Genomic DNA, 22,468 nt, shown 5'->3' with positions numbered 1-22,468 from the left:
AGACAGATTCTTGCCAAACTAAAGCAGTCACCTGCGTCATTAAAGAAAGACTCTGAGAACTTCTAGGGAGGAGCCGTCTTAACTCTCTTCCTCTCAACTCAAGTATCTAAACTTTGCAGTCTTGATGCAAAACAATATTTGTTGCTCAGAGTTGAACTGTGGGGTTTTGGTGCTCTCTGAGTTTTCTTGCAGATGTTTCGTTACCAGATTAAGTAACATCATCAGTGCAGAAACATCTGCAAGAAAACCACCAAGCTCAGAGAACATCAAGGATCCCACTTTACTATCTCTTGGTGTTTCAGAATGCATCCCTTCCTTCTTGGGAATCCTGACAACATTGCACACCACATGATATGACTCATATCTTACAGGATCCAATCTGGGTTAGTCACCTGGACCAGAGATTTATTCTTCCAAGATTTCAGGCTCATACTGGATCCCAAGCTCAGAGAAACTCTCTCTCTTTCCGTAACATTTCAGGGGAGAGAGAGAGAAGTTCCCTAAAGAGGGGCTTCAGCATGAGTCCAGAAGTTTGGAAGAATAAACCAATGGTCCCGGTGACCGATTCAGAATGGATCCTGCAACTTTATCCTAGGACATGTATATTTGCCTTCATATCTTACAGCTTGTTTACTGAAACACCAGTTCTTTGCCTGCACGTCAGAATGAGGAACAAGCAAAAATTCAAACTACGTCGCCAACTGCTTCCTGCTTTCTTTCAACAGAGGAGATCAACTGAATACTACAAAAAAACCAAACCAAACCAGCCCTGTTTCTCTCTTTAAAAAAAACCCTTCAGAAACCCAACCGAATCATAATTAGCCACTGTGCTAATCATCTTGTTCGCTCGATAGGCAACCTCTTTTCTTGCCAAAGAAAACCATCAGTTTCACCGGTTATAAGAGCCCAGCCTGGGGCAAGTTGGAAATAGCGACTCTGAGCTAGTCTGCTGCAGGTTAATGAGTTCTTCATAACCACAAGACACAATTTTTTTGAGAATTCAAAACATCATCCACTGGTTCAATCAGCCCATCAACCCTTGTGTTTCTAGTGGGACAAAAATGCCACCTGTTCAAAATAACACATCCAGCAGAGATATAACCCCACAGAGATATAAATGTCAGTCTGAGAAACATTTCCCAATCACACAACAATTTCGCTTTACTCTTTGCCTGACATTTTCTCTTCCCTTCTCCCTTTCCAAATATTGGTTTTTTTTCTCCCCCACTGCATCACATTTTCCAGCAGGATGATGTCCCAATGCTTCCAGCAGGAGGGAGGCCAAACGTTCCAACAGGGTGTCCAGCAATGTGATGTGTGGGAGTAAAACTACACATTACAAGCTCTACATTTCAGGTTTTTGCAAGTGTCTTGCCCATGGTTCAGAAGCAAAGTTCTATTTGTGGCATATCTGGAAAGGCACCAGAGTGCGTACTGAGAATCTGGAGAGCTACTATGCAATAAGGAGCATGCCAGGTTGTGGGTGGGAAGAGGATGATCATGGGGCATGGATGCTCACTCGGTGCACATTTTAATGTAGAATTTGGAGCAAAGAAGTGGTGTTTCAACAAAGAAGCTGTAATCTGTGAGTCATAGCTCAAGCCACCTATAGACTTCTTTGGCTTGTATATTGAATAATTCCGTGGTGGAGAAAGTCCCAGCGAGTATGCCAGATAAAAATAACTTGTTGCCCAATATCTACAGGAGATCCAGGAGATCAAAGATTACAGGCTAATATTGCAATCTTTGGGCCCTCAAGAATATCTAGGCTCCTGTGGTAGAAGGTGAGAAAGACCTTGGGAAACGGGGCAAAGAGATGCTCACAAACAGGAAACACAAGTTAGATAAGAGACAGCATAGCCCACAGCTGCATAATGGATGGGGAAAGACTCAGAAGGGACACTCCCTAATTTCTCAGTCCAAGAAGATGGCAAAATATTTCTATTTTCAGACTTGAAGATTCTGTTAATGTAGCCTTACAGTAAAGTAGAGTTAGTTCATCTGGTTGTGTTTCCTGTCTGGTTTACTGAGAAGGCTGACAGTTCCAAGGATGCACACAGCCCCACACTTTGAAAAGGTGTGTAATTCCCAAACCTACTGCCATAGGTAGTATCATCTCATCTGCATAGGACAAAGGAATAAAAGAGAGGGGCAAATATAAGTCATATGGACTTATAGAATCATCTGATCAGAAGGAACCCGGGAAGTCTTCTACTCAACCTCTACAGAGGGCAGGTGCCTTCATATCACCCCAGGGTGTCAATATTTGCTCTAAAAACCCAGGGAGGGAGCACCACAAGTGCAGGATGCAGGATTCTCCATTGCTTTATAGTTGTGGGTCTTCATTATTTCAAACTTGGGTCTCCCTCTGTCAAGATCTACCCATTCGTCCTTGCTTATGCTCAGGAAAAGGATGAGAATCCCGTGTCTAGTAGGTTCTTCCAGGTTGAGGTAGAAACAAAAGAACAACGAAGAGCAAATGACTTTGACTATGGTCAGGCTGAGGAATCTTCCCCCCCCACACACACACACACTAGCCTCCAATCTTCTTACCACCAGAACTAGAAACTTGAACTGAAAAGCCTACTTACCAAACCAAATTCTGACATCAGGGGGTGAGGTGGGGGTGAGGGTGGGGGTGGGGCCTCTGCTTGGACAAGGGTCAGTCAGTGGAGGAAAGTACAGGTAGTCCTTGACTTATGAACCAAAACTGACCCCCCCCCTCCAAATTTCTGTTGCTAAGTGAGACATCTGTTAAGTGAGTTTCACCCCATTTTATGACATGACCCTGGGACATTGCAACCCATTGTAAATATGAATCGGTTTCCAAGTGTCTGAATGTTGATCACATGACCGTGGGAATGCTACAACAGTCATAAGTGTGAAAAATGGTCATAAGTCACTTTCCTGGAGCCATTTTAATTTTGAACGGTCACTAAATGAACTGTTGCAAGTCAAGGACTACCTGTGTCTTAAGGAGCAACTAAAGCAAACTGCGTAGACCCATGCCACTGGTTTTGGCTTTGTTTTCCTACTGCCTGGAGAAGAAGAGCCATCTGAACTTCTGCTTGCTGAAGGTTGGCTGGCCGGAGGACAAATCATGAAAACTATATCCTGTCCCAGATCCAGATGAAAAAAAAAAAAGCTGCACTTCCATTTGCCTCTGCCAAGTCACCTCTGCTCCCTCCTTTCTCCAAAGCGATGCGCCTTCAGCTTTGGTAGATCCAAGCACACTTCTTTTTGCTCTAAAGGTTGCTAATTCTAATAGCTTTGATTGTCCTACTCAGAAAAATCCACTCCCACGGGGGAAACATAGACTTCACACCCCTTGGGAAATTAGTAGAATACTTACAAAGCAGGAGTGTAGAAACACTCAGAAGCAGGAAAACGTGTTTGCTGTGATGCCTGGAGGGCAAAGCATCCCCCTTTTCAAAGGGACTCAGCAAAGCTCTTTTCCAGAATGTTCTTCTCCCCTGGGAAGTGGCTACAACTTCTGGAAGAAAAAGTGTGACTGCTTGATTTCAGACGTTTGCTGTCGTGCTAAAAGAATGAGATTGAAAGGCCTTCTAGGGGCCATGCACAATGGTTAAAATTCGGGATGGGGGAGGAATATTCAACCCAAGTGGTCTGTTTATCTCTGAGCCCATTCTCACGTTTCCATTTTCTCAATGGCCAAAATAATTGGGGATGAACTAGTTGGTGGGGTCCTTGGTTCTCTTTGAGCTTGGTGGTTTTCTTGCAGATGTTTCATTACCAAACTAAGTGACGTTATCAGTGCCACCAAGCTCGGAGAGCACCAAGGAGCCCGTAGTTCAATCCTGAACCATAGATATTCTCTCCAATCAGTATCAACTAGTTTATCCACCACTTTTTTCACTTGCAGTCCTTTGGTGTCCATGGACACCCACCATGGACAGAAGGTATTGAAGTCCCAGCATACCTACAGGTAAAGGTAAAGGTTCCCCTGCACATGCGTGCTAGTCGTTTCCGACTCTAGGGGCCGGTGCTCATCTCCGTTTCAAAGCCGAAGAGCCAGCGCTTGTCCGAGGACGTCTCCGTGGTCATGTGGCCGGCATGACTAGACGCCAAAGGCGCACGGAACACTGTTACCTTCCCACTGTAGTGGTCCCTATTTTTCTACTTGCATTTTTACGCGCTTTCGAACTGCTAGGTGGGCAGAACCTGGGACAAGTAACAGGCGCTCACTCTGTTACGCGGCACTCGGGATTCGACCTGCCAAACTGCCGACCTTCTGATCAACAAGCTCAGCGTCCCAACCCACTGAGCCACCACGTCCCATATACCTACAGGTCATCCAGGTAAAGAAAGGTAACCAGAAGAAATCAAACATGAAAAGGAGGGGGATAAGTTGCTTCCTACTCCCAACTTGAGGTCTTCTTTTTGCACTGCAAAGTGAGCCATCAAAACCCAGGAGTAATTTTTGGCACACCACCAACCCCCAAAACAGGCTTGCTCTCGAGATCAAAGCCGACTCCAAATTCTCGTAAACTCTGCTGAGAAAGCTTGTTTAACCTGTGCCGCAAGACTGGGAGACCCTTTCATGTTTTGCATGCAGCAGTTCTGATTTGTTTGTTTGTTTGCTTGTTTGCTGTGCCGCTTTGTCCTAGTGGAAACGGCAACAGAGAAGGTCAGGAGGAACGCTGCCAATGCATAATCAAGCCGTTTGATCAAGAGCTAATGGGAAGTCGAACGTGTCCAACTCTAACCAAAACACAGTTGTGAGCAGCTGAACCCAAACGATCCTGTTCTATCAGCTGATGATGAACAACATATGCATGGAAAATGAATTCAGTCAGACCAGCCCAGAAACTGCAAAGAAAGGCAAAGCAGATGACCTTTGCAGACAGGCCCCTTGTCTTGACTAGAATTACTCCTAGTTTAAATTCAGGAGAGAAAAGGATTCTGGGAGAAAGCAGAGAGGACGCCCAAATTAGGAACATTTCCAATTATCTGCTATTTGATCATTGACTTGGTTTTGACTAGTTATAAGGAGTGTTAAAGCCCACTGCTTAAGATAGTACCAATTTGGCAAAATGGAAACTTTCTTTATTATTATTATTTTTAACTGGAGTGCATGCTATTTCATCACTGCTGCTGAGCTCTTAGAAACGGATTGCTTATTGTGCCTAGATGTTTATTTTTAAATAGGACTCGTTAGTCACAAAGAAGCCACCCCCCAGCTTTTGACTTCCCAGGCTTTTCAGCTCACTGGCTGAGTCTACTCTATATTCCTTCAACCGCTAAACAGAATTGATCCGAGGTCTGATATTGGCAATCCAGCTGTCTGTGTTCAAACAATTCTGCATTCATTGCTCACCGGGTCACTTGGAAGCTAATTTAGCATTTGACCTTTGAGTTTGGAGGTTTGGGAAAGCTCTCTTCTCAAGTCCATTTTCATAGTTTTAAGTATGTGTAGAGTAGGAACAAGGGACGTGGTGGCTCAGTGGGTTAGGATGCTGAGCTTGTCGATCAGAAGGTCTGCAGTTTGGCGGGTCGAATCCTGAGTGCCGTGTAACAGAGTGAGCGCCTGTTACTCGTCCCAGCTTCTGCCAACCTATCAGTTCGAAAGCACGTAAAAATGCAAGTAGAAAAATAGGGACCACTACGGTGGGAAGGTAACAGCATTCCGTGCGCCTTTGGCGTCTAGTCATGCCGGCCACATGACCACGGAGACGTTCTCGGACAAGTGCTGGCTCTTCGGCTTTGGAACGGAGATGAGCACTGGCCCCTAGAGTCAGAAACGACTAGCACGCATGTGCGGGGGAACCTTTACCTTTACCTAGAGTAGGAACACTAGGATCTCGAGATGGTTGATTAAAACAGCCATCTCCTGCTTCAAAAAACAACAGACTTCTGTATGAATACTTTTGTCGGGCTGAAGGGCTGTCCATCTATATCCAGGTTGTACGTGTTTTAAAAGTAGGGTTGCCTCTCAAAACTAAGCATCTCTGTCAAGACCATCACAGTTGCGATCTAGACAATATCTTACTTGCTTTGTGTTAACTTTCAGTTTGTCCTTTTCTTGCAGATGTTTCATTACCCTAATAGCATTGATAATGTTCCCTAGTTGGGCCATGAAATGTCTGCAAGAAAACAATTAAGTTGAGAGAGCACCAAGGACCTCACACCATTGAAAGTTAACACAAAACAAGTAAGGTATTTTTTAGATTGCTATTCTCTTCTATTGGTACTTTCCTTAATTATTTTTCTTTTGTGGACCTTAAGCCAAGGCAAGCTTTGACGTTTAGCATGCAATGCTGAATTAAACTAGTCCAAATAATGCTCAGTGCTGGGTCCTTCTGCATTGCCACCAACTTCAACACCAAAAGCATCTGCAACATTTTCAACCCAGGAACATGTTTTCCAAGGATCTTCCCCTTCCTTGCCCTTCAACCAGCAGATGCTCTCTCTGCAGCTCGCCAATCAATAAGTGCTAAAAAGTAGAATCTTCTCAACACTTCTTCCCCTGACAGAATTATGTCGATATGCCTGTGTGTATTTCTCAACCTCAGCTACTTTAAGAGGTGTGGACCACAACGGGCAGAACGTCCCAGCCAGCCTTGTGTGGCTGCGAAATTCTGGGAGTTGAAGTCCACACCTCTTAGAGTTGCTGAGGTTGAGGAATGCCAATCTAGAGGAACCGCTTGACACGCAGCTATAAATCAAACATCGTCAATCCATCTTCATTGCTTCTAAAGTCAATTGGCTCAGCAAGGAATGATTGCTGGAAACTCCCTAACACTCTGAGGACATCTAAGGGTAAAGCCAGTGTTGGTCTTCAAGTAAAGATCGGCAGACATTTGTCCAGGATGCCCTAAGTTCTCCTACCTTGGGCAAGGGGTTGGACTAGAAGACCTCCAAGGTCCCCTCTAGCCCTAGGATTCTGTGATTCTAAGGAGCACTGCAGCATCAGAGGTTTTTCCAGGGCAGTGAAGATTCCTTGCATTCAGCTTTACTGGGAAGACTTAGTAATAACACACTCACAAACTTTCTTCTGGTTTGGGGACATTCATTTTCAGTCCCAAATAAGGATTTTGACTCAAGATTTCCCCACTTGAATATAACAGCACAAAGTCATTTAGATGATGTTGTCCACGTGTCCCATTCCTACTTCCTTTTTTGTATGTTAATATGTTTGCTCCTAGCACAAAACATCTTTTTGACAGATAGAAATCCATCAGTTAGGCTGGGTTGAATGAGAAGATCCCAGACCAGAAGGAGAGAAGCCGTGATCAGGTTTCCAAGTTATTTAAACTCAGTTTCATTGCAGGAATACCTATTTTTTTTCTCTCTCTTCTCTCTGTAGCTACAGGCCATTCTTTTAAAGGCTTTCTAATTTTCACGCTGCATGGGGAGCCCTCTTCTGGAGAAACAGAACAAAAGTTGGCGATTTCTAGGTATGTCTCTCTGGGTGTGTTTTGTAATTCACTGTCTCCCTTGAAAAACTTTCTTTTTTAGCCTTATTTCCCTTTGCAATTAAAACTTGATATTATTTTCGCATACATATACCAGCTCAGTTTCTGGCCATCAACTGGGTTTTATTTTATTCCTGGCCATCGGCTGGGTTCACCCACAGCTAGAAGTGCTAGCTTGCAAACTACAGTCTCAGCTTCCATATGTCACGTTTGACAAAAACCTAAATAAATCATGCTGTGGCATGGTGCAGTGTGTGGAGCCAGATAAGCTAGGGCTACTCAACTAACCATGGCTAAAAATCAGCTAGGGCTTAAGGTAACAGTCGAAGCCAGGCGTCTTCAAAGCTTAGAAGTCATGGTTGTCAACCAACGATGGAGTTGTCATACCTCAAGCCTGTGACCGATAGATCTTATTCTGTGTCCCCTGAGAGAGATCCTATCTTCTCCCAGAATCCCATTGGCATAGAGTTTATTGCAGCCTGCTAATGGCACATCATAAAGGAGGACAAAACTGTCTTCTGGGGGCATCTTGAAGGGGCTACTTCTTTCTCATCCTATGCCTCTCAGCCAGAGGAAACCTCACCTCTGCTGCTTCTCTATAGAAAATACTTTTCTATAGTATTATGGCAGTGGTTTGCTCTCCAATCTTGTTTCAAGTTAGCTTCTGAATGTTTCGTTACCGGACTAGGTTAACATCATCAGAATTGTCTTGTCCTATTCTCCTTAGCTCATAAATGTCTTGTGTGCCAGTGTGTTCAGTTGGCCGTGTGATTGGTTGTTTGTTTGGATCTATATTTCAGTTCTGAGCAGCTGACTGGTTCTCTTGCTGATTGGGTCGTTTTGAATGGTCTGGTTTTTTTATATATTCATATACTGGATCCAGGGACGCGGTGGCTCAAGGGACGCGGTGGCTCAGTGGGTTAGGATGCTGAGCTTGTCGATCAGAAGGTCGGCAGTTTGGCGGGTCGAATCCCGAGTGCCGCGTAACAGAGTGAGCTCCTGTTACTCGTCCCAGCTTCTGCCAACCTAGCAGTTCAAAAGCACGTAAAAATGCAAGTAGAAAAATAGGGACCACTACGGTGGGAAGGTAACAGCGTTCCGTGCGCCTTTGGCGTCTAGTCATGCCGGCCACATGACCACGGAGACGTCCTCGGACAAGCGCTGGCTCTTCGGCTTTGAAACGGAGATGAGCACCGGCCCCTAGAGTCGGAAACGACTAGCATGCATGTGCGGGGGAACCTTTACCTTTACCTTTATACTGGATCCAGATCAATATGCTTGTCAATTGATCCTTTGGTAGAGTACCAGGCTTCAATAAATTCACATGGGTGTTGGGTGTTGGCATGGCCAATATTTTTTGTTCCTTCACAAACTATAGTATTTCTATAGTATCTGGATAGCCCAACTAAACCCATCTTGAGATTTGAGAAGGGAGGTGCATATAGCAAAACGGACACTGATGGAAAGTTTGACTTGACTTGACCTCACAAGGGAAGATGGGGATCCTAACTTGTGGGAGGCCATATATGTTTGTGTGTGTGTGTGTGTGTGTGTGTGTGTGTATCAGATACGGGCTCGCTCCCTTCCTGATGCAACTCCAAAACTAGAACAAAAGGACACACATCCTAACCCTAATCTGCCATTGTTGCCTGTGTGTCTGCATGTAATAGTCTATACATACATTGAATGGGTGAAGGTGCCCAGGCTAAAAGCTCTTCAATCCATCTCTGTCTCAGTTTTCCCAGTCTTAGAAGCAGGAACATCACAGAATGATCTGGCAGCTTGTTGGGGGGGCGGGAAATAACAGAACTAATTTAAGTAATTTCTGCAGATTTAGACCTAAAGGCCTGTGCATGAGCTATTTACTTTTCCCTTTAATGATGGTGACTGCCAAACTTGAGATGTTCGTGTGTATTTGATGGAGGTTTTACATTGAAAGGCATTAGGGCAACTGATGTCTTCTTCATCAATTGATCAAAACCAAAGTTTGCCATTTCCATGCTGGATGTCAAGGAAGGAAACGTGAATGCTGCTGAGAACAGGAACATAAAATATTCCTGCCACACAGGAACCTGGTTAGACAGCTTGGTACAAGTAACTTCACCCCTGCTTTGCAGTGCGCAGTCTCTGCAGCATTAAAGTTAGGGAAAGTTGAGTACAACCATTTTATCAAAATAGCTCCTGTAGCAACTTTCCTTCTCCTTCCAGCTCACCAGCTGCTGCAGTCTCATCCAGATCTCTTTCCCCCAATATTTCTACCAGATACTAAGGCTTGTTGAAGTGCAACATTGCAAGCAGGCTGTTGTTATTTCCTAACCAAAGGGAGTAACTTCCTACTGCGGAGCCCAAGACGTGTTCCTCCCTTGCCCAGACATTTTGGCACATTGTCAGAGTTAGCTCGTTCAGCTGTTTTCTGTTAACTTCCCACCACAAAATTAGAATCTTGGGGGTAGGATCCTAAATAAAGTTAGAAATTATAAAGCTCTACAATTTGATCTTCTGTTAAACGACATTTAAGAGATGACAGTCTGGATCCTTTCAGAAAAGCCATGCAATTCAAGGCAAGAGAAAGGGAAATTGCTTTCCTCTGTGTTCATTACCCATAGGAATTGTGGGGTCGAGGACAGCCAACACTGACTTAAAGTAGGATTTATCTCTCTAATGCTGGCTGTGGATCCTGCTTACCCTTCATCAAAAGAACAAGCTAGCATTTACAACCCTCCTACTTGATTGTTTAAGGTGAGATGTAGTGACTTGCCTAAAGCCATTGAAGAAGTTTCAGAGTAGAGTAACCCTAACCCTAGCCCATGTACGATATGCCATATGCTAAATAAATAAATAAAGAGGAGCAAAGGAACAATATGGAATATGGAATTTGATCATCAACACTTTTTTCCTTTCCTTTCATCCAAATGTCTTGAAGTCACACTCTCAAAATCCTAAAAAAAGACAATTCTCCAGGTCAAAATAATCATGTTCTCCTTGCTTTAAGACAAAATCTATTCTGTCATTCTGGCAGAGCAAATCTATTCTGTCATTTGGGGGGGGGGGAACCCTCCCACTAAATCATGGTTTGTTTAATCATAGTTTCTTCCCTCAAAACCAGTTGGGGTGCTGAAATGTCAGCTATGGTTTACAAATCATAACAGGTGGGTTGGAGTAATGAGTTAAGCCACAACTAAGCAAGTTGGATTATTGTTAGCTTGACGTTCAATCGTAACCTTCAATCTGAATGGCTAACCAGAGCTGAGTCCACCTTAGCAATGAAGCTCTTCAATCATTTTAGTTAAGAATCCTAATCAGGTTGATTAAGGAATGAATAAACATTGCATCTCTAACCCTAAACATCATTGTATGTATCTAATTTACACAATTCCATCATTTGAACCTGAAGCCACTGCAATAGAGGTCCCACCACTCTAAACGTTAGTTGCTGAAACCATTGTCTGTAAACAACCTGCCAAGATTCCAGGTTTTGCCATGTTTTAAAAATTCTTAATTTTACTGGGTACAACTAGGAAAACTCAACCTTCAGCATTCAAACGCTCCCCAATCTCTCCTCAAAATAGAAAATCCGGAGGACTGATCTTTTGAAATTTCCTCCTGGACAAAACCAGGATCTACAGTACTTTGTTTTCAGTCCACATTGTTGTGTTTGGAGATTGTGTGTCAGAACCCCTTAGAAGTGCGAATGCGGCGTAAGTACAATTAAAGCAATAGAACAGACAAGGTTTTGTGACTGCTTTGATCTACCTTAAATGAGAGGACAAAAAGAAATCAGGCGCAAGAAGGCACCATCTCTGAGAAGAAGAACATGTGCTTTGCATACATAAGTTCCAGATTCAGACATTAACACATGTAGCAGAAAGGATCAGATACGAACTGATAGAATGGGCGGGGGGGGGGGAATCTTCTCTCTCCTTTGGATATTGGAGAATAATTCAACATACATACCGGATTAGTTGGACACCCAGTCCAATTGCTAGAAAGCAGGTTTTTTTCCGGCACGTCTAACCTCAAGAGTTAAATCCAAAGCAAGTCAGATTCCCCAGACCTAAAAAGGCATTAGCTTATTTTTCTACACCGAGTATCCTCCCCTTGAATGGAACAAGACCGTAACTGGAACACTTTAACCTCCTACAAGAAGCAGACGAGGCAAGGCAAACCAGCTCACGAGAGGGAAACTCACAGCATCATGTCACACCACAACAAATCACCCTTCGGTGATACAACACGACACCTTCAAAAATCAAATCTGTAGCTATCTTCCCAGAATGGAAGACTCCCCACAGTTGACAGGAGTTCAGAAGTTGCAGCTTTGCCGGTTCCTCGGCTTTTGACAGACAGCAACAGCAGGGTATCACAGCCTCTTGATTTTAAAAAGGCTGGGTGTCTTCTCCCCCCCCCTCCCATTTTTGCTGCTTTTCTGGAAAGGGGGAGGATTTATGAGAGTTGAGAAGAAACCAGCGAGGTGGGGGGGGGAAATAGTGACTAATGCTCGATTTTGCAAATCCACAGAAGATTTAAGAGGGGGACTCGGAGAAGGAGCTCCGGCAGCCTCGTTCTTTTTCTCTCCCCCCCCCATTAAATCTTCTTCACTTCTTTCACGGGGGGGGGGTTGGGACCAGATGAGGAATTGCTTGTAATGGATTTCTCCACACACCCCCAAAGAGCAGAAGACAAGGAAAGAAGGAGCAAATCAAAGTTGAAGCCTATTAAAAAAGATGAAAAATTTTCCCTGCTCTTCCACGTTCAAGCCACTGCCCCACTTCTGTAAACATGGGGATCAAATAACGTTTGCTCAGACCTCTCCATCTACACACACACACACACACACACACACACACACAGAGAGAGAGAGAGAGAGAGAGAGAGAGAGAGAGAGAGAGAGAGAGAGAGAGAGAGAGAGAGAGAGAGAGAGAGAGAGAGAGAGAGAGATACAATATCTCCAAATGTACGTGAGTGTGCGTCTTGCTTCTTGTGAGTGGAGACTAACCCGGCATTTCTGCCTTATAGAAGGTCTGTTCACATCCTCTGCACAGGGTTTCTAGCCAATGTGCAACCCCTGAGAAACCAGGCACTTCCAAAGAGCCAAATGCAAAAAAAACCCAAAACAAAACAAAAAAGACAGAAGAATGGGGGGTGGGGGGTGGGGGGGTGGGAGAGAAAAGGAAACGGTAAAGAAATCCTGCACAGTTTCAAGGACCAAATAACCAGAATCAGATGCCTTACCTGGCTTAGGATGAAGGCGACGACCGTAAATTGAATGTTGTGCTGCATTGTGTTAGCTTAGAAGCTACTGGAGGTATTCTCCTGCATGCACTGAGCTGCACTGAGCATATTTTCCACTGTGGAACAGGCTTTGAGGAGAGGGAGAGCGTGAGAGAGGGGGAGAGAGAGAGAGAGAGAGAGAGAGGGAGACGGTCTTGAGAGCTCGCCAACTTCCCAAATAGAGAGCAACATCACCACCAAAGCATTGGATAAAGGCTGATGACCAGAACCAATAGCTTTACAAGGATGCTTTCTTCACCAATGTTCTTTCTTTCTTTCTTTTTTCTTTTTTTTTTTGCATCACACAGCTTGGGCACGGTCCCCCTTGCCAAATGCAATTCTTTCAGAAAAGCTCCACACTCGGCAAAGGAAGAAAGTCGCTGCTTAAGAAATCACGCATTTCGTGATGGGTTTTTTTTTTTGAAAGGCAGGCACAGTTCGCTGCGTTCCCTCCCCGCTTCAGATTTGCACTTGAGGGCATTGTCGGTCCCGGTTGCACGGCAGCATTTTCTTTAAGGGGCTGTTAATTGGGAGGGCTTTATTCTGAATAAATCAAAGCCGAGGCTGCCACGGGCTTTGGGTACTTCCTAAGTGTTGGGAAGTCCCATCCTCGAAATCCTGACTGGGTTTTCAGTTCATCTTGCCAAGGAAAGGGAGGACAGATCAAGTGGACTTGATGGAAAACATCCAACCCAGGGCCAGAGATGTCACTAACGGCTGAGTTAAGAGTGGACTTGGTCTTCCAGAGCAGAGATCCCGGAGGGTAGTTTGCAACAATCTTATCTCCTTGCAGAAGATTCTTCAAGATTGTCCGCTGGACCAAAATCCATGTAGCACATTGGGATTTGGAATACAGAATCTGGAATGTCGAAAGACAGCATTGTGAGCATACTTATTTCAGCCCTACATACACAACCCTGCAAAAGCAAACCAGTATCATCTTACAACAAGAGAAAAAGGTTTTATTTCCAAATAATGGCAGACACACCGCCCCCACCCTCTAATACAGGGATCTTCAAACTTGGTCCTTTTATGACTTGTGGACTTCAACTCCCAGAATTCCTCAGCCAGGCACGCTGGCTTTGGAATTCTGGGAGTTGAAGTCCACAAGTCATAAAAGGGCCAAGTTTGAAGACCCCTGCTCTAATATAAGCACCATGTAGAATGAATGTTAACCCTCCTTTCCTCAACTCCCAACATTTTCCCTTCTTGTTCAACAACAAGTTGATGTTTCAACTAAAAAGCTGTCAAGCCAACACGGCTTCTAGAAGAATTGTAAACCAAATCTGAAAGGCAAAGCATGATTCAGAGTAGACCTAACACTTCCTGGGTATACCTTAAACCAAATATATATTTTCCTAGGCTGGCACATCACTTCCAGGTTACAGCCACACATCTCTTAGAGAAGACACAGCTGTCCCAGGTGCTCCATATGTTCTGACTTGTGATGTTATTTACACTTTTCCCTTTGAATCTGCACTGCTACACAGACAAGACGGTTTTTCAGTATTTGAGGGGCTGCCACAAAGAAGAGGGGGGGGTCAACATATTTTCCAAAGCAAGACAAGAAACCATGGATGGAAACTAATCAAGGAGAGAAGCAGCCTGGAATTAAGGAGAAACTTCCTAAAGGGGGGGCAATTAACCAATGGAACAGCTTGACTTCATAACTTGTAAGTGCTTCATCGCTGTAGGTTTTCAAGAAGAGACTGAACAGCCACTTGTCTGAAATGGTACAGGGTCTTCTGCTTGAGGAGGGGGGTTAGAGTAGAAGACCTCCAAGGTCCCTTCCAACTCCATTCTGATTGATTGTAAAGACCTTAGTAATGTTATACACTTTTGCACTCTGAACTGTTAAGCTCCAGGAGCAGAATACAGCACAAATGGAGGATGCACAAAGAGTCTAATTGATTAAGTTTCCTGTCAAAAAAGGTAACAGATTAATATACAAAATCTTGAAAACTGAGTGAGTCCAACCTCTAGCATTCATTGATTAGTGAATTCATTCAGGCAGAGTCCCCTGTGAGTTATCCTAACCTCTTCTCTCCCCTCCCCACACCATGCAAGATCAAAGAGGTAACTATCCTTTAAAAAAAATCTGGATTGGAAGGACTATGAAATATCCACCTGATCATCATTAAAAATTTTAGATGTTCCTGACTCAGTATAACCAACTGAACAGATTGTGATCAGACAAGATACCTGAATAAATGGAGAGTTTTTAGTTTGAGAGCTGTCAGACTCGGACAAGAAATGAGATAGAGTGACCCATCTCGAATTCAGTCCTTTATTTGCTTACACACAATAGACAGAAACTTGCTAGTCTAATCTAAACAGATATATCCTGGGAGATTCTATGGAATGGCTATCTGAAATCTCTTTCTCTGATTCCGCTTTGGGCTGGGACCACCACCCTTGCTTGGAATATGCTGCCTGCTTCCTGGAAAACTATAGCTTCACTGTAGTCTATCACACCTCTTCCCCCCTTCGTAGATACAATCCATCACAAGAACAAACCACAGGGAGTTTGAAACTCCCATACAACAACCACCAGGCATATCAACTATAAACCAGCATGCTCTGATTTACTACAATCTGACTTGGATGAAGCTGCAAAGCTCATTGGTCCGCTCCAAAGCATGTCACCTTTTGACCAGGTTCTGGCTTAGCCATCATTTGTTTCATGAGCAGGAAGGGCTATAAAGACCTCCTGTTCCAGCCACATCTGTCGTTACCTTTACCAGCCTCACATTAGTTCTGTTGTTCTGAACTTCTCAAATCACTGTCTGTGTAATATACAGGCCCTACCACAGACATAGGGGGGAAAAATCCCACTGCTGTCCAGCACATAAAACAGCTGAGATGTATATCGACTACTGCTTGTGTGTACATGACCAGAATAGCTACAACGCTTGGGCCTCGTGAAATGACCGATCCACAGGACCACATGTGACCGGTAAGTTTGATGCCATGGCTTCTGAAAGCTGCAGCTGCATCCATACATTCCGTTCACCTATTTCAGTGCATGAAATCAGTTCTCTGTGCAGTTAGGGACACTCACCCCACATCAGCACCCTGGGGAAGGGCAGTAGGAGCATGTTCCTAGGATTGGTCGGAGGGAAGGAGAAATAGGGAACCCCTCCAAGAGGTGACTTTGAAGTCACAGAGAAATGACATTGTTGGCTGTATCCAGGCTTCTCCTGTTGCTTGGTGACAAGTGTTTGCACTGACCAGAACAGTCTGCCATCACAAGAGGGCTGATAACTTTATATATAGAAAACCCATTAACACAAAGATTATATATATATATATATATATATATATATATATATATATATATATATATATATATATGGATCCTTGGTTTTTCGGGTTTCTCCCCGCGTAGAACTAAAGGTGTAGGCGCAACGTTTCGACGAAATCCCATCCGTCATCATCAGGCTTGTGGTTTCTGCTTCCTTTCAGAAGAAGGAAGCAGAAACCACAAGCCTGATGATGACGGATGGGATTTCGTCGAAACGTTGCGCCTACACCTTTAGTTCTACGCGGGGAGAAACCCGAAAAACCAAGGATCCACATACAGGCACCCGCGAAAACCTCAGAGAACAAATATATATATATATATATATATATATATATATATATATATATATAAAATCTTTGAGTTAATGGGTTTTCTTGCATACTTGAATATTCCTTCACAAATGAAATAAAACAATACAGGTAGCCTTTGACTGTTCAGTGACTCATAGCAATGTTAAACAAATCCAGCTTTGCCAATTGACTTTGCTTGTCGGAAGCCAGCTGAGAAGGTTGTGGGTGGTGATCACATGACCCTGGGATGCTGCAACTGTCATAAGTTCATGCCAGTTGCCAAGCAGCTGAATTCTGATCACGTGACCGAGGCGATGCCTCGGCAGTGTGAAAAGCAGTCATAAGGCACTTTTTTTCATTGGCGTTGTAACTTCACACAGTCACTTAAGGAATGGTTGTAAGTCGACATCTTCTTGTCCTATATGATTTCCATATTTACTTCCTTTTTCCTTTTTTTTTGTTTCTTTAAGCAGCTTGTATCTTCATTCTAGTATTCTTATACATGGCTGGAAGGCATCTGTTGAGGATGGCATGTTGGACCCATCATCGCCACATTGTAGTTCTATAAAAAGCCATGGCAGAATTAATAGAAAAATGGTTAGAGTAAAAAATAACATCCTATGGGAAAAAAGATGAAAGAAAAGAAAAGAAAAGAAAAGAAAAGAAAAGAAAAGAAAAGAAAAGAAAAGAAAAGAAAAGAAAAGAAAAGAAAAGAAAAAAGAAAATGGAAAATGTTCCTAAAAAATCTGCATGGACTTATCCATGTAGTGGCTATGAGCCAATTCTGATTCAAAGGTCAACAAAATTAAACCAACACACCTTCTTTCTTTTCTTCTTCTTCTTCTTCTTCTTCTTCTTCTTCTTCTTCTTCTTCTTCTTCTTCTTCTTCTTCTTCTTCTTCTTCTTCTTCTTCTTCTTTTTAGAAAGAATTGTAATAAAAGATTATTTGTCAAAGACTGGAAAGTGATATCCCAGAATCTGAGCAATTTAGTTTTCAGGAATTCCCTTGCTGTCTTCCCAGAATGGGGCCCATTGCGTGAAAATATTATCATGAAGATTTCCCCATCCACCAAAGTATTAATTGTAGGAAGGAGACCTTATAATATTAATGTAATCAAAACTTGTAGAGTTATGGAAATGGAGCTTAAATATCCACTGGAGTCTTCTTCTCCAAATACAGTTATCAAAATACATTTGGGATGTGCGTTGGTAGATTTAAGGCTGCATTTGAAGCTCCAACTCTACTGGGTTACATAAGATGCTTTAATTGACCTTGGCTGACCTCGAAAACAGTGGGAAAGGCTTGGCTAGCCCTTGCATGAGAGGCCACTAAGAAATGATAGAACTTTTAAATTAAGAAATCCAGAAAGCTGGAATGAAGGAGGTCAGTGATGAACTATGTCTAGATTGTCATGAAAGCAGGATGGCATACATGGATGTATCCATGGAATAGCCAAGAATCAAGCTTGAGTTGACTTGCAGGAGACTTTAAATAATGAGGAGGGGGGAGGGAGGGGAGGAGAGAAGGAAGAAGAGAAGGAAGGAGATGGGAAAGTAAAGGAGGAAGGAAGGAAGGAAGGAAGGAAGGAAGGAAGGAAGGAAGGAAGGAAGGAAGGAAGGAAATAATTGAGGGAGAGGGGGAAGGAAGGATTAAATATATGAAGATGACAAAGACTGGGAACAGAAATGTTCATTCACCCTTAACCCACAAACTCAAATATCAATATAATACATATTTTGTGAGCTGGGTAAGCTTGCATATGACACGATCAATTACTCCATTTCTTAGCTCTTTTACAACGCCACTGAGAGTAAGAAATATTCATCCTTTTGTTTTGTTTTTTTCCTTGTCTGGATTAGCAAAAGGAGTGGGGTGGACATCAAAAGTGTCTTAGAATGGCTAGGTGCATTTGTAATCAGTCAACTTGGGAATCACATCGCAACCACCATTCCTCTGTTATTTTGAGGCTTTTATTGATATTTCTCCAGGAATAGTAACTTGCTAACAAGTTTAAAAGCAATAATAATTTCAAATCAGCCATGTATGCAGATTTTACTAGATCCGGCAGGTATTTCCTAAGAAAACACCATCAACCTCAGCCATTAAAATAACCACTGGAGGCTAAAACATTATGAAGAACGGTTGCAAGAATTGGGTAGTCCAGTCTAGAGAAAAGAAGGACCGGGGTGACATGATAGTAGTATTCCAGTATTTGAGGGGCTGCCACAGAGAAGAGGGGGTGATTCTATTTTCCAAAGTGCCCGAAGTAGGACAAGAAGCAATGGATGGAAACTAATCAAGGAGAAAAGCAACCTAGGAATAAAGAGAAACTTCCTGACAGTGAGAACAATTACACAATAACTTGCCTCTAGAAGTTGTCTGTGCTCCATCTCTGGAGGAGATTGGACAACCATTTGTCTGAAATGGTATAGGGCAGGGGTCGGCAACCTCGGCTCTTTTATGACTCGTGGACTTCAACTCCCAGAATTCCTGAGCCAGCTATGCTGGCTCAGGAATTCTGGGAGTTGAAGTCCACGAGTCATAAAAGAGCCGAGGTTGCCGACCCCTGGTATAGGGTCTCCTGCCTATGCAGGGGGTTGGACTAGAAGACCTCCAAAGTCCTTTCCAACTCTGCTGTTCTGTTATTTTGGATCCCATTTTTGCTGCGTTCTTGATTTCAATATGCTTTCTGAATACTAAATATATTATTCTTCAATTTTCATCTTAGGTTTTTTTTTAATGGTGCCATGTTTAAGTACAATTCTACATTGTGCATCATTTATGGTTTTCTGGTTTTCATTTTCATCTGGAATGGTTGGAGTGGGATTATTATCTTTGTAGAAGATGCTGTCACACAAGGGCTGGTCTTAGGAATGTGTCCTGAGTCGGCTATTATTCAGCTGACATACATGATTTCATTCTGATGAACTGATAAAACAATGAGTTGATAGGGAGCAGCTACATTGTGGGAGGTTGGAAGGAATTTGAAGAGTCATATATACATTGTCATAAAAGACGATGAACAAACCTACAGATCTAGCTAGGGCAATTTATACATGTTTTTTTTTATCAAGGCAGCAATGAAAAGAAGAGTTTCTCATAATGGAGACAATGATGTAATGAACTAGGACTAGGTTGAATTATCAATGAATTGAATTATCAATGTTGGAGGAGCAACCTCAACCTACTCTTGATTTTTTTAAGGGTACTTCATCTTTAAAGTAGACTTAAACTTGACATCCCTTCAAATAGAATGGCTGTCTTTATAAAAGAGGGCTGCTAGCTATCTGGAATCAAGGTCAGTGGATTAACTGTTGATCCACTCTCATTTCTGCTGCTACAGAGTCATAGGTGAAGAAGGAAGAATGGGACTTAACAAAGCAAACTTTGCACTTGGTTATTCATAAATATCTAACCGTTTTAAAAGCATGACAAAGCAAGTGTTTGTTATGTCTCTTCCCATTGTAATTAGAGAGGACTATCATTCTTCAGTGAACGGTGAGGCCAGTCTTTGGTCTACCTAAGGAGGAAATTAAATTATCCTGGAACAACATGCAGGATGCCTCAATTCTATTCTGAGAAATATTTGCTCTAGTCATGTTAGACAAGCTATTAAGAAGTCTCTGGAGCCACAAATTCATTTTCCTCAAGCTATAAGGGGCTCTTCCTAGGTATTCTGGGATGTCTCAAAATGAGGAGCATCATTTTGCTCCTGGGAACTCTAGATCCATCTCTTTCCCTGAAGTCATAGCCTCAAATGCTTGCAAACCTGGTCTTTTTTTGTGCTATCAATAATCTTGCCCCATGCTTAATTACTGATAATTTGAAGGAACTCAGAAATGGCCATTAATCAAAGTTTGAATATGAAAGCAGGCAACTGAATATGGCTACAACAGAGGATTTAAAGACACCACAAGCTAAGGGTTATGCAACCAACTCTTGTACAAGTTCTTACTGCCTTGAATTGGAGTGAGAGATCGTATCAATAGATACTGTACTTAATTAATGAACAATTGAGGGAATTCTGGGAGCTGAAGTCCGCAAGTCTTAAAGTTGTCAAGGTTGCAGACCCCTGTATTAGAAGATACTGGGGAGAGGTTGGTTAGAAACAAAGATTTCACAACCACAACAAAAATCACCTGCCTGGTCATATTTCACAGCAAAACAGACATACATCGTCTTGAAACTTCTCTTTAACTTTTGGAGTGATCGCCTGATTTTATGTCTAAAGTGGAACCAATTTAAAGGCAGGTTTGTGTTGCAGTCTCGGAGTTTGCTGGAATAACTATCTACTCTGCCCAAGGCAGCTTGACTAAGGCTTCAATCTTTTCCAGCCACAGGCTTTAAATTTCTACTGCTCTTCCTGACCTTGGATGGCTCTTGTTTCAATTACTGCTCTGTTTTGCAGAGACCTAGGTTTCCAGCAGCCTCTCCAGTTGCAAACATGCCAGATTGTAAGGTAACCACCAATGAGAAACGTTCCTCAATAACTTTGCATCGCCTCAGGAGACCGTCATAAGTCCAGAAGAGCTGGATAAGTTCTTGACACAATTTTTTCCAACTAGCTATGCAGTGAAATGGGAATCCCAAATGTCAAACAAATACAGAAACAAAAATAATGGTTAAGGTGCTGGCTTAGGAAGCAAGAGATCATACTGTAGGTTCTAGATCCACCTTAGGCATGAGAAACCAGCTGGGTGACTTTGAGCCAAACACCAGGAGACGGTGAATTCTAGTCCCAACTTAGGTATGAAAGCTGGCTGGGCCAATCAGCAGGAGACTCTGAGTTCTAGTCCCATCTTAGGCATGAAAGCCAGCCAGATAACTTTGGGCCAATCAGCAGAAGACTCTGTGTTCTAGTCCCACCTTAGGTATGAAAGCCAGCCAGATAACTTTGGGCCAATCAGCAGGAGACTCTGAGTTCTAGTTCCGCTTTAGGCTTGAAAGCTGGCTGGGTGACTTTGGGCCAGTCCCTCTCTCTCAGCTCAACCTACCTCACAGGGTTCTTGTTGTGGGGAAAATAGGTCTGTTCACCACTTTGAGTTATTTATAAACAGTAATAAAGGCAGGATCAGACAGAAATAAATGAATAAATATGGTCTGCTGACCTGAATCAGTGCAACCAAGCCCAATGACAAAATGAAGAGCCAGTCAGAGCAAGCTCAGCAGAAATCAACTCTGCCATGTTGTTAATTGTTCCGCTGCATGTTTATTTTCCAATTTCTTCAAGGAAACTTCATGGGAAATGACCTGTCCTGGCTCAGGAAGAACAGGCAGACAAAAATATTTGCACTCTCCAGTGCCACCATCAGCATAGCTTTCAAAAACGTGGACTTAGATACGGACCAACAATTAGAAAGGTATCATTTCCAAAGTTTATAACAGCCAGTTTTAGTCTACTATGCATGTTCTCAGTCCATGAACATTTCCCTCTATACCAAATTATAGACAAAGAATCTCTTGGGGAAGACGGTCCGTCTCCTCTCGTGTTGAGTTAATTCTCACGTACATTGAAGGAATAGCATCAAAAAGGAATCTTCCATAAGATTTGTGTTAGTGGTGAGTGTGGGGTCCCGAATATAATCCTCTAAAGAAAGACAGCCCCCTTCCTATCCCTGTGACCCCTCAATCAAATGGAAAGTCAGGCGTTGTGCGAAGAAATTAAATAAATAAAAGCCCACGTCGAGCTCCGAAGGAACAAGATTGATTGTGAGAGGCAGAACGGAGTATCGATTCCTGCAGAGGCAGAATTTAAAACAATATTAATCACATTTTATCACGCGGGCCCCTTCGCCTCACAAATCAGTGTACGCAATCAAGTTATAGCAATAAAATGAAAAGTAAAATGGATCGGTGACTCAGGAGAAATTCTGCAAGAAAGCCTTCCCCAGGAAAGGAAACACCAGCCTAAGTGCTGCAAGATTGAATGGCATTTAAGGCAACTGAACAGAGATTCATACAGAAAGAAAAGTGATTACTGTTCAGAGGGGGCAAACAGCAGAAGAGAAAGTGCGCTACAATAAGTGTGGGTATGCACATGGATTGCAAGCAGGGAGGGTGTGCTTTTCAAACACCCACACACTGGGGAAGATGAGTTACTCAATGATTAGTTGTGTTCATGGAAGGATGGAGACTTACCCTAGGGTTGATTTGGCCTTTTCTGCAT

At 43.0% G+C, this 22,468-nt stretch overlaps 1 protein-coding gene across 1 annotated transcript in view; it reads right to left on the bottom strand.

Annotated features, from left to right (window-relative positions):
* The window catches only part of CDH13 (cadherin 13), a 388,341-nt gene extending 375,146 nt beyond the window's left edge, over positions 1–13,195 (bottom strand). Inside the window, exon 1 of the mRNA XM_083370604.1 lies at positions 12,669–13,195. Within this exon, the coding sequence (XP_083226730.1) occupies positions 12,669–12,716 (48 nt within the window). The 5' untranslated portion in view covers positions 12,717–13,195. The remainder of the gene's footprint in view (positions 1–12,668) is intronic.
* Positions 13,196–22,468: the final 9,273 nt, after the last annotated feature.

This window comes from Vipera ursinii (assembly GCF_947247035.1).
Source record: "Vipera ursinii genome assembly, chromosome: 10".
Taxonomy (NCBI): Eukaryota; Metazoa; Chordata; class Lepidosauria; order Squamata; family Viperidae; genus Vipera; species Vipera ursinii.
Note: the sequence above shows the minus strand (reverse complement) of the source record. Positions and strands in the feature narration are given on the sequence as shown.